Consider the following 15,301-nt stretch of genomic DNA (forward strand, 5'->3'; position numbering starts at 1 on the left):
CACGCAAGTTACAAATGGGTACTATGAGTATTTTCTAGTACGAACACAATGAATGCATGAATGAGTAAGCGTATGCGGATGCGAGTGTAAGTTTGAGTATGAGTATGAGTATGAGTATACATGGCATCGGTGACTGGGTGCCTTCTTCCGTGTTTATTTATTCATAACAAGTAAAACGCGAATGCTTTCCACTCCCTGTCTCCGTTCCCGGTGTTTAACACCAGCGCTGCTGCATAATGTAATATTTTTGTACATTTTATATGCATGTCATTTGGTAAGGTGCATTTTTAAAAATTCTTGAAAACACGTAAGTTCTTTGCCACCTGTCTACCACTGTTGGCGGGGCGGCGCATCCATTCCATCCGAAAGTGGAAACATGATTAAGACTCGGACCAAATGGTACAACCGAGTGGGAGATTGACAGAGCGTGTGGGTTGGAGCATCCATTTGTAATTACGTAAAGAGCATAAATACTGCTGCGTTCAACTAATGAAAAGTATCTCACAGCATATGAGACTCGACAAATGCATTACTTTATCTCTCCATCTCTTTTGGCCACAAAGCTAACTAATCTCATTGTCAACGCGTGTTTTAGTTTTCACATTTGTTTGTTCCGTTAGCATGAGGAAACTATAAAAGAAAATGTGAAAACTTATCATTCCATTTGCAATAAATTTATGATAAATTTTCTACTTGGCCATTAAAAGAATTAATTGAAATGTAAATGAAATCATTAAAATAATAAAATTAAAATAGAGAGAAAGTAAAAAAACATTTTTTAAATTGTTTTGGTTTCGAATTTCTGGATACTCTCACATAGTTTAATAAATGACATTTATTTATTGATATATATATATAATTATATACAATATTCCAAATTGAGACATTCCATATCTTTTCCAAGCAACAATTTATAAAAATTTTGAGAGAGTTCTTTGTTTATTTGTTTTAAGAAAAATTCAACGAATATTCGAAATGTCTATATTCAATTTCATATGCTGAATATTCAATAGTTTGCTAGTGCGGTCAATGAAGTCAATATTTATATGTACTTTACATATGTATATATATATTTGAGTGCATGAAATATATTTGTTTGTGTGCCTCAATTAAATAGAGCTACCAGCTGTGCGTATACAAGGCACACATATTCATGACTCGCTCGAGAGTGGCAAGTTTACAGTTTGTATGTTATTTATGTATGCATGTTTATACTTACATACACACGCAAGCACAAACACAAACACACACTCACACACACACACACCCACACACATATACTTGCTGCCAGCGATATCTGTTTGTATGTTTGTGGCATGTTCATTCAAACAGTAAACATTTCAGCAAGCTTTCGTATCAGTAAGGAACAAAGCGAATGGGCGGCCGGCCCGTAAATTACTTGCGAATGCGGCAATTAATCATACGCACTGTGTGTCCATGCGTGGCAAGGCCACACACACACACACACACACTCTGACCCGTCAACCGCCCCTTGTGATAACAAGCCATTCATAACTGGGCTATGAAATTTCATGAAAACTTCCGTTTGACCCTCTTTTGTAATATTTCTAATGATAACAACGTGAAGTTTATCAAAAATTAGCGAAACCCAGAAGTATATAAATATTTTGTATGATTAAGCAATAAAAACACAAAAGTCGATTTATGTCCTTAGGGAACTAATATTTTCCAACAATTCGCAGAATAGCCAAAGCAATGTTGGTTTTATAGTTTAGAGAGCTTTTGTCCCACATATTTAATAGGTTTTGTGGCTGCGCGGTATCTATTAGTCAGTCAGCCTTGTCTGCGTTTACTCGTCTTTTTCTTTTTTGCGTTTAATGAAGTTAATTTGCGTTTCAGAGCCAAACTGGCATATATCGATAATTATAAATCCAATTTTATACATTTCTACAGCATTGCTGTTGCCTTTACTTCCATGGCAACGCCAACAGGTGACTTTTTATGTACATCAGGTTATTTCAATGCAATTAAGTCAATTTGAATCGACAAAAAAATGCGAATTTTCTGTATATATAACTGGCAGGCTCTTTGCTACGCAATAGTCACTCAGGCGCCTCATAAATTGAATATAAACACAGGCCGACAAGGGCCACTTTGTTGTTGGCTCTCTGGTTGGTCCCGCAACAGCTCAAACCCCACAAACGTGTGTGGTTCACATAGAAATTCATGAATTTTAAAACCGACCAGCGATTGTGCGACTGATGCTGGAGCTGAGGCTTAGGCCTCTCTCGGTTGTTTGCCCCCAGTTTTCCGTCCGGTCTGTCCACTTTGTTCGGCCGCTTGTGGTCTGTGCTGTGGTATGACCATTAATTTGATACCAGACATTCTCACACATGGTAACAGCAGTCACACTGATTGACAACTCTGCTAATTTTCTACTCAAAAGTAATTTACGTTCAAATTACATTTCCAACTTGCCGCTCAGATTACATTTCGCCTGGAGTCCATGCAAACGCTTCCTGCACATCCAAACGACATGTTTGGTCCAAATTGTATTACCAATTCTAATTTATTTGTCGTTTAAATGTTGCCAATTTGAACACAAACGGATGTGAGACTTGGCAATTGAGATTCGTTGCACAACGCCTCGGCTAATAGGAAGAAAATATGTGTACACATATGACAGGACATTCAGACATTTAGACATTATTGATGGTTAGCCGAATTGACGCTTAGATGATGATCGATTTTATGCCAGGACAGTATCTGCTTGATACCAGTACTTCTACAAACAGCTGCATAATCAATGCAATCTAATGGTTCGCTCTCGCAACTCGCATGGAAAGGCAATACAATGCGTGCCACTTGCATCTTCAGTGCCTGCAGCAAAATGTGTATGGTTTAGTAATAAGAACTTTCAATCAATTTATTGACAGCATCAGAAAGCAACAATAATATTTTCGTCACAACAATATGATTATCAAAATCCAATTGCTTCAAGCTGACTGAACTAAGTAGAATAGAAGAGCTTAACTGTTGTTAAATTTGGGTAGCAGAGTTGATAAAATTTAAATATAATATAAAAATGATGTTATTAAAGCGAACAATTCAGCTGTGTCCGGGCCAAATATTTCTATTAAAACCTGGTATTTGAGAAATACTATTTTAATTTTGATTATGGCACACATATTTTTGTGATTCATTCAGTCGAAATAAAATGAAATATTCTTAACAAGCAATGAATTTCATTTACTTCGAACTAATGAATGAAGGAAAGAAGCAAATATTTTTTGGAGATGTTCCTCAATGTATTTTCATTCCCATACCATAACCTAGCCCAAATTAAATATACCACTCAGCCATCAGTCAAAAGACTCACAGGGAAATCCCATTGAGTAAATATAAGAGAGAGAATTCGCAATCTGCTCAAAAAACATAATCAGCTTACAGCTGCGAGGCAGTAGCTGAAGCCAGTGAATCGTAACCGTATGCAACGGTATCAGGTAACAATGCCACATAGAGCTTCAGCTTCAACATGAAATCATTTGGAATACGGGCATACAAATATTCCGTATACGCTGCGTATTATTTTATCTATGATATTCTGTTCGTAGATGTTTTTTTTCATTCGCACTCGACTGTCGTTGACAAACTGCAAGCGGGCATCTGCCGGAGTTCCGCGCGATTGTCATATATCCTCTGGCTGGGTGTTGAGGTGCTTTGATAGTTGTCACAAGTGGGCGTGGTTAGCGTATAAAAACAACAAATGAACATGCGCATATGATGGAGCGCTTGAATGGAAATGACGACACTTGAAATGGTTTCGCGCACTCTTCCTGGTGTATTTCTCCATGCTCCCAACGCCGTCACAAAACACATTCGTCAAAACCCTGGCGACATTCATCACGTCATTCACGTCGACATCAACAACACGAAACCGTCATGTTCGCCGCCAGTGTCTATATCAGCGTTTAGAATGCGCTTACTTTAAGTACATATCTCTTTATATACGCTATTACCAACGAGCGAAATGGGTCTATACGGTTTGTGAATTCGCTTAGGTCTCTTGAAACGGATTAATAATTTCCAGAAACTGTCAAAATTCTTTTAAATAAAATTAAAGCATAGTTGTATACTGATTAAGTACTGACTGCCATAAAGATGCTAAAAAAACAACTTGAATATTTATACAGAGTACAAAAATTCAACTGTATATCAAAACATAGATTTAGTTTAACAAAAAGTCTACGTTCAGCAAATGTATTCTCCGAAATAGAGCAACTTGTAGCTGTTGGCTGTTAAGTATTCAAGCTTCTTGCCTGTTAAAGTGTGTGCTTGTGTCTCAAGCTGGTTTTAATTTTTTGCTTGCTATGAAAATAAGATAAATTAGCTGGAGTCCTTTCAGCTGAAGCCTTGGCACATAACAGAAGCACAAACCGAAGCTGAGGTCGAGCGCTTTTGCCAGGGCGCAATGCAAGGCAAACACCTGAGATTTCCGTTTCCGCTGGGACAAGAAGCGTTGTTTCTCTTGCTGCTGCTTTGTTCCGTTTCTTTTATTCTCTCATATTCTGTCATGTCTTGTATTCTGTGTTACGTTTCCTGTTGCCTTGCCAATATCCGCTAACCGTTTTCCTTTACTTTTGGCTTTACCTTTACCCATACCCATTGCCTCTACTTTTGCCTGATGTCGCTCTTGTTTCTTTAGCCCGCCTTAATTTATTTATGTTGTCAAATTACACGCCATAAATGAATCAATGGCTCCTGCGGCAATTGTCCAATACATGTCCAGGTCATGTGCTGTAGCCTGTAGCCCCTCTCAAGGACACCTGTGTGTGTGGGTGTGGGTGGTTGTATTAGTGTGCTTGTGTGGCTGCCATTTTCAAGGTACTGCGGCTGTTGCTGACTTATTATGAAAAATTGTGCATTGATTATTACCAGGCAGTGGGCGTGGCAGCCCATACATTTCCCTCACACACACACACGTGCAACCAGGGTTGTACGTGCTGATTGCAGTTTGCTTGTTTCACTGCTTGCTGCAGCGCTAGCAATCCTCAGAGTGCTGAAGCACTAGTCCAAATTGCCAAATTGCCAAATACTTGAGCACATAAATCAATTCATTGAAAATGTCAGGTTACACTGTAGACGTAAACATAAATACGCACAAAAACACAGAAACACAGAAAAACCAACAACTGCAACAACAATAGCAATAACAACGAAAACGCACAAATCTTGATCAAATCTAGCCGCGTGGATTGTTTGTTGCGACAGTCAAGTTTTACAAATAGAGCCCGAAAATAGACAGCGCACATACATAAATAAACATGTATGTATATATGTGGCAAGTTTTACGCTATGCGACCACTCACAGCTGTGCTCCCCCGCCACCCCACCCATCCCATCACATCCTCTGCTCAAGAGACTCTCAAAAACTGTCTACAGACTGGCTTTTAGCCATCTCGTAGTTGTTTTTAACCTTGCTATTGCTGCTGTTCTTGTTCGCTGAGTTGTGCTACGTCATTTAATGAAGCTTTCATGTTGGTATTTACTTCGGCTTTCAATATGAAGTTGTTTTTCTTTTTTTTGTTGCCATTTTTATTAATGGTTCCCGTGCGTTTTCAATACTGTAGCCGAGTCTCCCCTGCGCCAACGCACGTACTGCAAAAATGTCTCCTAAACCACAATTGGGCTTAAATGGGATGTACATATATTAAAGGAGACTGAAGTATTTTCAATTTATGACCTTGGCATGCTGAATGAACTTTAGTTAGAAAGTGTATTCTTAAATTTCCTGATATTACAAATTCATTATTCATCAAATTCAACGGTAACGCCTGAATTCATTTGGTTAGATATCGATAATTATAGAACGAGAAACTCAAGCTAAAAGTTAATTTACTCAACATTTTCTGTTAGATTCTGATCCAAATTTCTGCTTAGTGCTGTAAAATGCGGCACGGCAAAATTTGCTTTTGCTATTGCTTCTTCTGTCTAAATTTTTTGTTGAATTTTAAGTTCTCCACATTTGCATAAAATGCCCAAATTTGCTGCATTTGATCCACTTATCGCCTACAGAACAGAAAAATTGCTGCCGTTGCTAAAACTTTGTGGGCTGTTAAATTCATTGCCCCCTTTAAGTTTTTAACGGTCTGAACTAGCTTAAAATAATTTCTTGCTATTATTATTCAAAAGTGGTCTAGATTCGAGTATCCAGAATATATATATATTATTTTTTTTTTTTGCTAGTTTATTCACATTTTTATTTGCTCGTAATTTTATCAAGTCTAATTGAAAGCGGTATTAAACAACAGTTTGTCCAAATCCATTGGAATTTATGTACGTACCACATAAACATCATGGAAAACTTAGCGGAAATGCGCCAAGCAGCAAAACAAAAAACCAAAAAAAGAGCATGAGAAATAATTACGCACACACATACGTTTACACAAGCAATAAACCAGAGTACGGTCAATACTTGCCAGTGAAGGAGGAAGAACTGTGGCAGAGGCAGCCCCCAGCTGATAAAGCTGCTGTCGACCCAATGCGCAATTTGTATCTCTCGTTGTTTATACCCTTTAGCCATAAAACGAGTGTGGAATTCTCTGTGGTAAATAAAAGCAAATAAACTGAAAAACATATGTACTATATATGTATGTATGCATTTGATAGTCGCAGTCAACAGCAAGATTTGTTAGTGTTTCATATCGTTTCCAGATCTTTCATCCGTCAAAGTGTAACCATGAATGAGTATAATTAAATTTGGTTTTAATAGTGGCATATAATATACAAAATGCATTTTTGTGGTCTGTATTTTATATTGGGTAACCTTAAGTCGTTCACATTAATTTGGTAGCTTGCTTGTTGTGTGCACAATATGTAACTCGCAAAATGAAAGTTTATGCCATGCCTTTCATTACCCATTTGTTTTTGTGTGACCAGCGGCCAGGCGATAAGTGAAATAAAATGAGGTAGCAGTTCAAGTTGCCGCCTCACCTCCGGGTGGCAACCCCAAGCCCCCAAGGCCAATCTCAACCCGAGGAGGGCCTGATCCCGAGCTGCTACTCTTAGAGGCCGGTAATCAGCTTGCGGTCTTGTAAATTCATTTAGCAAACTGGCTAAGAATGCTTGCGACCATTTTTGCTGGCTAAACTTTTAAGATTTAGTTCAAGATGCCGGTTCCCCAAGTTGGCCACCTCGAAAATTCATCAAAATGCAGGCGACCAGAAAGTTGGTAAGGGGCCGGGGGGTGCACTTCTACTGAGCATTGGGTTTTTACGAATGCTTTTGTCCGAATGCTACAAATGGTGAAAAACTTTTTTTGGAAAATGCTGGCAACAAATGCCGTCAAGCGTATACAGATTGTATGTGTGTGTGTATGTGTGAATGTGTGAATAAATTGTTGTCAAACTGTAGCCAAAATATTTTCAAGACGCTGAAAATTTTGTTGTGAAAAAGTTTTGTCCGGTTATTTAATTGAATTTACCACCCGAAGGCGCTTCTGTTCTCTTTCTTTCTCTCTCTCTCTCTCTCTCTCTCTCTCTCTGTCACGCTCTGATTTCACTCTTGTCTGTGCTCTATCTCTCTCTCTCTCTGAATTTATCTGTATATCTCACTCGGTAGATTGTATTTGTTTAGGTATTCGCACGCTTAGATTTGTCCTTGCCCGCCCCCCAAACCACGCCTACCCCATTTTATGTTGTTGCCAAGCGAAAATGATGCGGCCACAGCTTTTGGGCTGCACTTTGCAGGCGCATCACGGAAAACTTTCTATGACTGTTTATTAAAGAGCTAAGCGCTTTTAATAAGCTTATGTACTTTGGGGCGTGGCATTCGCCTGGCCGTGGCCCCGTCAAGCTGCAGTGCTGAGCAGTGCTGAGCAGTGATGCCTGTTTGGACGGACTGTCGAGCGGAAAATGTTTTGCCATTCACGATTCACAAAACAATTCAAATTAAATAGAAACTCACAAATAGAAACTCACAGACGGCCTTTGACTTTGTCCCATTATTTACTCGCTCCATCCCCCTCTCTAGGTCACTTTCTGTCATTTTCTTTCCGACATCACGCAATAATGGCTCTGCAAACGATTCTGCATTCTGCAGTTGCTGGAATGTGTTTTTAAAATAATATTGCATAACTGCAAATACAGCACGCAGTAAACTGTGCACTATGGGAACAAAATGTAATCTTCAATTATTAACTTTTGCTTTCGACAACTGGCATTGCAGCTTAGAGAACTATTTCTAAATCAAAAAATATTGTTTTTCCTTCAGCACAAAATTTGAAAACAACCTGTTAAGTTGTGCAGCAAAAATGTAAGGACCCCAGTAGAGCTTTTGAGCCAACCGTTTTTAATTAATTTTGCCCATAGTGCCAAGGCAAAGGAGCAAACACAAATCACGGAAAGTGTGTGTATGAATTCATGTGTGTGATTACGCACAAACATTTTAATTGCACAAACATATGTATAGCAAATTATGTGTGGCAGGATCGTTGACGAATAAAAAAGAATGCACTTTGCCTTTTAATCGGATCAAATACTATCCTTTGCCAGACCTTGGCACTCATTAATATGCTAGAGACGCAGTGAGAAGCACGCCGGATTTAATAATATTAAAAAGACGTCTAGGACCACGCCGACAACGACGACGACTCCCATAACCTCCATTTACCACTTAACATAATGATGGTTGGGATGTAATGTGGTTTGGTGTGGTTTTGGGTCACCATTAAACGCAATTAATTGCTCACACTTAGCACAAACGAAACAGTCGGCCAGGAAACTGAAAGCTGCTGACGACAATCAACAATCAACACTCAGCAGTCAGAAGTCAGCAGTCAGCAGTCAGTCATTATTCAGCATTGGCTGGTCGTGCACATCGAATCTGGTTGTGGGTGAAGGAGGGAGTAGGAGAGATAAGGATGTGGTGTTCTTAATTACGCACGTATGGCTATTTAAATTGGCTTTAATGTCGGTTCGAAATATTAGTTTTATGTTAATTAACCATTGTTTATGCCAATTATAGCTTGAGATATGCCTCAAGTCATCTGCAGAAGCACGAGTCAGCAAATGCTATCGGTTGGTTGTGGGAGGTTGGTTGGTGAGGCACTTAAAGAGAGCTTGAGTATAAGCCGCAAGAGATTGTAATTATTTTCATTTGTTGATGCTAGAAAATTATTATTACCTTATATGCTTATACTTAACCGTATAACTTTTATGGCTGTTGAAAAGATATTAAATTTCAAGAAAATAAATTTTTAAGCTGATTTTATACACATTTCATTTCAGTGAGTGAACTGTGATTTAAATCAACGTACATCAAACTTTATTTCCATCTTTAATGTGATATTAAAACGAATTGAAAAATGTTGATACAATAAATAAGAACAAATTTTGAAGTGCAGCAAATTGAAAAAGTATTTGATTTGCCCTATAAATGAATATGTATTTTACCTCAAATCACTTACATAAACATATTTTTTGGCAACGTTTACCATGGCTCAAGTATATCAAAAGCAAATCCAATTTATTGCGCCTGGTGCTCTAGTTATACAGTTCCACACACAAGGAGACTTACATCTAATACGTTTCAGATTTGAGACGAAACAAAATTTGACAAGTGCAGCTGAAACAGAAACAGCAACAACAACAGCAACAGATACAGAAACAGGATTCTCAAAATGCGTGATTATTGGGTTTCCAGTTTCGGCTGAAAGACAAAAGGACGTTGGTATCCAAGGATTTGCGCTGGGCCCACTCGGCCCCTCCATATTTCTTTCACTGTCTCAGTCTTATTGTTGCCAGTGCCAGACGCTGTCAGGCACACATGTGCTTTCTTTAGTATATAATGTGTGTACATAATGTACTGTCTTTTCGCTCTTATGTATATATATACTATAGTCGCCACATTTCATTTCACTTAAGCTCTTTTAAACATATTTAAAGTACGTGATGTTAAATGTCTTCAGAGCATTTGGCCACACAAACAGACATTTATACATACATATATATATAATGGCCGCTTAGTGTTTCTGAGTGGGTTTCATTCTTTACCTTTTGCATAAGCAAATTTTAATATGTTTAACTCGTTTCGGGCGGGCACGAAACAGTTTTAAGTCGCAGAGCGTTAATTTTTAAACAGCTCCCGCGCCGCACTCCCCCATCTCATCCTTAAGCACTTGTGTTGATGTGTCGGTGCGTGTGTGTGTGTGCGTGTGTGTGTGTGTATGTGTGTATTTGGCCTAGGCACATAAATGTCAACTGGCGCACTCATCCATCAATGAGCTTTGAAAAATTAACACTGTGAGTGACAGTAGCAAAGGACTAGCCCACGCGGCCAGCAAAATGAGAACTCTCACGACACCCAACTCACCGACTATCCTGGCTGGTGACTGTTGAGGACTCCCGACTGTGGCCTGTCATTTTAAATTATGCAAAACGTTACAATTCCCCGGGCTCAAAAGGTATGGCAAAATGATGAATTGTGTTGCTGCCAAAGAGTTGCGCGCGGCATTCTATCTCTGTGGCCGTTGACAGTTTGTAGCGTCTGTAATGGGCGTGGATGGGCGTAATGCCCCTGGACAAACAACATGACGATTATTGCAGTGCTGCCCTCCTTTCGATATCCGTCCAACCAAATAGATTCAATTCGATTAACTCACATTGCACATCGGCATCCCAAATCGCTACGTGACAAAATGGTGGCCGAGGGAATTGAGGACTCTAATTCGAATTCGTTTAGATCCGAAAAAAATACCAAATTTTATAGTTGGCTATTAAAATAACAAAAATATATTGTGTTGCTTAGAACAGGCTAATATAATATATAATATATATAATATAATTTTTATAGCTTATTTTGAAGACTCGAGAATATTTGTAATTCGAAGCGTTAATAAAACCCAACAACCTTAATAATGATATCTTATATGATATGTTATTATATTTGAAAATCTGTAAAATTTAATGAATTTAAGCGTTAGTCAACCATGTGATTTAAAGAACAAATCTACAGTAAGTACTGAATGAAATGGATATAAAAATAATAAGGCTGCACAGCAGTAAGCCGAGTTTTCGACTCAATTTGCAACAGAATATCCTTTCGTTATCTATTCATATTAATTTCTTTGTTTTTTATTTGCTATGCTTTCTATCCAATTGAAACTCAGTGTGCTTTCTGATTTAATGAGTAAACTACTGTCTTACAAAAGTACACCAACCAGAATGCACAGAATCCATCACAATTATCCTCGACACCCCACCACGTCCCACTGTCACTTCCCCCATCTAGCTTGCTAATACTTGTTTACGTATTTTTCTTGTCTACTTCTAGTTGTGCTTTTGTATTTGCCCATTTTAATGAGTGTAGCTAAGAACAAGAACAACAACAACAACATCAACAAAAACAACATACCCCCAAATACAAAGCATTATTTACATCAACAACAAAGACAGCAATCATCAATACACAAAATGTGACAATAAAAACAAAGTCAAGTAGTCAAAAAACAACAACAACAAAGAAATACATAAAATAATAATAAATCGGATTTTAGGTGCAACACAATAACAACTCCAACAACAACAGCAACAACAACAAGAACCACATCAAGAGTATAGTGATAAAGCAAAATACGCACAACCACACCAACTAAAGAAAGAGAGGATATCAAATAATAACAAAAACAGAACAAAACACGATTAACATCTTCTTAGTTGTCTTTAATGCTGCATATATCCTAAAAGTATCCTTCACACTTGCCATCTTGCTGTTTTAGCGTGTGTCCCTTTTGTATGTGTGTGTGTGCGTCTGCAGTATCCAGTATCCAGTGTCCTTAGTCTGCTTATCGCCAAACCTACTTTCCCGCCCCCGCCAAACCAACACACTTTATCTTTCTTTCTCGCTCTGTGTGTCTCTCTCTCTTTCTCTTTCTCTTTCTCTCTGTGTGTCTCTGTTCTCTATCTCTTTCTCACTATCCAGCCCTGTTTTTTATATGGGTGTCCAGCACTAGCAAACTAGAGCACCCACTCTGCCAAGCAACCACAGCACGACTTGCAACCACCGCGCGTCGCCAAGCAGCGGGCCAACAACAGCAACCACAACAACAACAATAGCCACAACTAGAACAAGTACAAGAACAACAAGAACAAGAACCACCGTTACAGTTTACAGTTAGCACCCGACTCAGCGCCCGCACCCGCACCCGCGCCCGCGCCCGACCAGGTCAGTGTCAGTGTGATTACCCTACTCCTGCTCGCCACACCACCCACATACCAGCACCACAATTGCACATTACTACCATAGATACCCACGGCAGTATTACTACCGCATGGAGCGCGGCACCAGCGGTGGTCAGCAGCATCAGTCGCAGTCGCACCACCAGCAGCAGTCGCACCACCAACACCAACAGCAGCAACAGCAGCACCACCATCAGCAACAACAGCAACATCAGTCACGACACCAGCATGTTGTTTCGGTGCACAACTACGATCCGTATTTGACGGCGGGCGATGCGGATGAGGCGCACACCTCGGGCACATCGTCCTTTGACAATCCTGCGACGAAAAAGAAACCACCCAAGCTGAAGCCCATCCATCGTTCACTCTCGATGGCCATTGAAAATTATGCACCGTTGGCTACCGATCTGGAGTTTGATGCGGATGAAGGGTTTATTGTGCATGAGCAGCCGCTGATCCACCGCTCGGCGTCGCCGCTGCCCGTGCGCTCGTCTGCACCGCCGCAGACCCTAGCACTCCCAACAACAGCACCACTACTACAACAACAACAACAACAACAACAACATATTCCCCAACAACATACGCATGTGGTGGCTGCTGGCGGCAGCGGTTCCGTATCGCCGGCACTCTCCGCACGCCAGCACCACCACCTACAACAACAACAACAGCACCACCTACAACAACAACAACAACAACAACAACACCACCAACAACAACAACAACACCAGCTGCATATGCACACTTTTCAGCAACTGGCCGCTCAGGCACAGGCTGCTGCGAGGCACCACCAATTGCCAGCACATAGTACGCATGCGCATCAGCACCGCCAACACCACCCGCACTCGAGCTCCACAAGCTCACCCACCTCGCATGCGGTCAGCCCAATACTCGGCCAGCAGCAGCAGCAGCAACATCTACAACAGCAACATAGACAACAGCAACAACAGCCGGATATTTATCTGGTCAGCAGCAGCAGCCTGGGCGACAATGTGGGCGGATTGGGCTTGGGCATGGGCATGGGCATGGGGATGGGCATGCACAGCGGCAGCACATCACCGATACAGTTCATCGATGTCGATGATATGCTGCCACGGGCTGCTGTCGTCGCACAGCAGCAGCATTTGAAAAAGAATCTCTTCCGTCGCTCCGACACAATTGACGTTCATCCGTCTACCAATTTTCAGATGAAGAAAACGCATTCCTTCCACGCCCAACAGGATCCCGCCGCAATGGAGCAAATCCAGCTGGCCGTTGCCGCCGGCTCGGCGAGCTCCAGTCGTCGCACCAGCTCGGTGCGCGCCAACTTTCTTATGCCCGGGCCGCCAGCCGGTGGCAAGGAGATCTCCCGTTCGCCATCGCCCAGTCGACGGGGCTGTCGTTCGCATCGTTCGTTTAACGATCCGGGTCGTCGGCCCAGCAGCAAACCGGATGCGCTCGCCGAGTCCCAGATACGACATGCCTCGCTGAACGATGATCTGATGGAGCCAATCGACAATCGATCACTCTTTCCACAGTCGAATCTGTCGCTGGAGAACGAGCTGTTTGTGGAATCGCGTTCGCGGAGCAATAGTCACACCAAAATGGAGGATCTGGGCATCGCTGAGCTGGCGACAGCCGCTGTGGTCGTGCAGCGCATGCGCAAGAGCTCCGGTTCATTCGAGGAGACTGCGCCTGGTCTCGCCGCCGGTCACAGCGCAACCCATCCGCCCGCCACATCCGCCTCGAACAGCATTAAGCAGAAGCGCGAACCGCATCCCCACTCCCGACAGCAGAGCACCCACAGTCTGGAGCTCGATGGACGACCATCCACCAGTAGTGCCGCCGCTGCCGCCACGCATACGATGCATTTGCATAGTGCGGCGGCAGCGGCAAGTGCCGCCTATCATTTCAAGCGGGGCGCACAACACGGTCGCTCCCTGTACCTGTCGCCCAGCAATCTCGAGGAGCTCACGGTGCACCGGCCGGGCGTGCTGGCTGCCGCCGCCGCCTTCCAGGGTACCAATGCCAGCGCCAGCGTCAAGCAGGCCAAAGCGATGCACAGCGCCAGCGTGCGACTGCGCAGCTATCGCGAGGCACTAAGTGCGTCCAAGAAGTCCAAGAGCTTCATTGGCGAAGGCAGTGGGAGCGTTGGCGTTGCCGGTGCCGTCGATGATTTTGAGCTGAGTTCACCCCACCGACGCAACAGTCGTCCGCTCTCGACAGCGGTGCCCGGCGGCGTTACGGGCGCCGCTGTTGTCAATGTGGACGAGATTAAGCGCAGTCCACGTCCAATATCCGCTGCCGCTGTCGCCGCCGCGTTCATCGAGGAGAAGCGTCCGTCGTTCGAGAGGAAGGCATCACTCACCTACGAGCAGGAGCTGAGCGATGCGGCATTTGCGGCCCAGGTGCTGCGACCCTTTCATCACAAGCTGGCCGCCGGACGCAAGGCATCCATTAGCGGTGGCTCGCACAAGCTCAAAAAGAAATCGCTCAGCGATGAGACTGATGAGGATGAGGAGGCGGATCGCAAGCGAAAGCGGATCGTTTGCATTGTGCTCGCCACGGTGCTGCTGTGCCTTGTCTGTGCCAGCGTATTCGTTGTCATTGTTACGCTCACCTCCGGTCAGAGCCAGTCGGGGAAGAAGGCGCACTCCTTCAGCAGGGACACGCCTGTCCACTATACGGGCATGCGACCATCATGAACTTCAACGACAGCAATTGTAACTGCAACTGATATTTCGATGACATTTTTGGCTTTCACTTCCGTTTCCGCTTCTTTTTCTGCTTCCTGCTCATCTTGCTTTGCCACGTTGTCACTTCTCCAGTTTACTGCTCTCTGTGTTCGCGCTCGTCAAAATCGGAGCCGCTTCGTTGCGAGTCCCCTCGACTGCCACAAAGCAGTCGCAACATTGGCCAAAGCAATCAGCAACTGGTCAACAGAGAAGCAACAGCAGCAGCAGCACCAGCAACAACCACTCTTGGCCAAAACAGTGCGCCAGAGATGCAACTGAATATTCACACTTAACTGAGCGCCTGTAAGTTGGCAATGTTGTTTTCTCGCTTACTGTTTATTTATCGCATTTGTGTTCAGTTATCTTTATCGATTTCTTATTTTATTAAAACTG

General features: G+C 42.4%; 2 protein-coding genes across 7 annotated transcripts in view; both read left to right on the plus strand.

Moving 5' to 3' along the window:
- Positions 1–15,204, plus strand: part of LOC6560439 (box A-binding factor) — a 39,523-nt gene extending 24,319 nt beyond the window's left edge. The window contains exons 1-2 of one of the 6 annotated variants that reach the window (XM_043215779.1): positions 11,461–13,159; positions 13,382–15,204. In XM_043215779.1, coding sequence (XP_043071714.1) covers positions 12,290–13,159; positions 13,382–14,878 — 2,367 coding nt within the window. In that variant the 5' untranslated portion in view covers positions 11,461–12,289 and the 3' untranslated portion in view covers positions 14,879–15,204. Of the gene's footprint in view, positions 1–11,292 lie in introns of those variants that run through there. The other 5 variants (XM_043215777.1, XM_001986731.3, XM_043215784.1 and 2 more) reach the window with 5 other exon arrangements.
- Positions 1–15,301, plus strand: part of LOC6559171 — a 59,708-nt gene that overhangs the window by 38,440 nt on the left and 5,967 nt on the right. The gene's annotated exons all lie outside the window — the stretch shown is intronic.

This window comes from Drosophila grimshawi, unplaced genomic scaffold (genome assembly GCF_018153295.1).
Source record: "Drosophila grimshawi isolate 15287-2541.00 unplaced genomic scaffold, ASM1815329v1 contig_1367, whole genome shotgun sequence".
Taxonomy (NCBI): Eukaryota; Metazoa; Arthropoda; class Insecta; order Diptera; family Drosophilidae; genus Drosophila; species Drosophila grimshawi.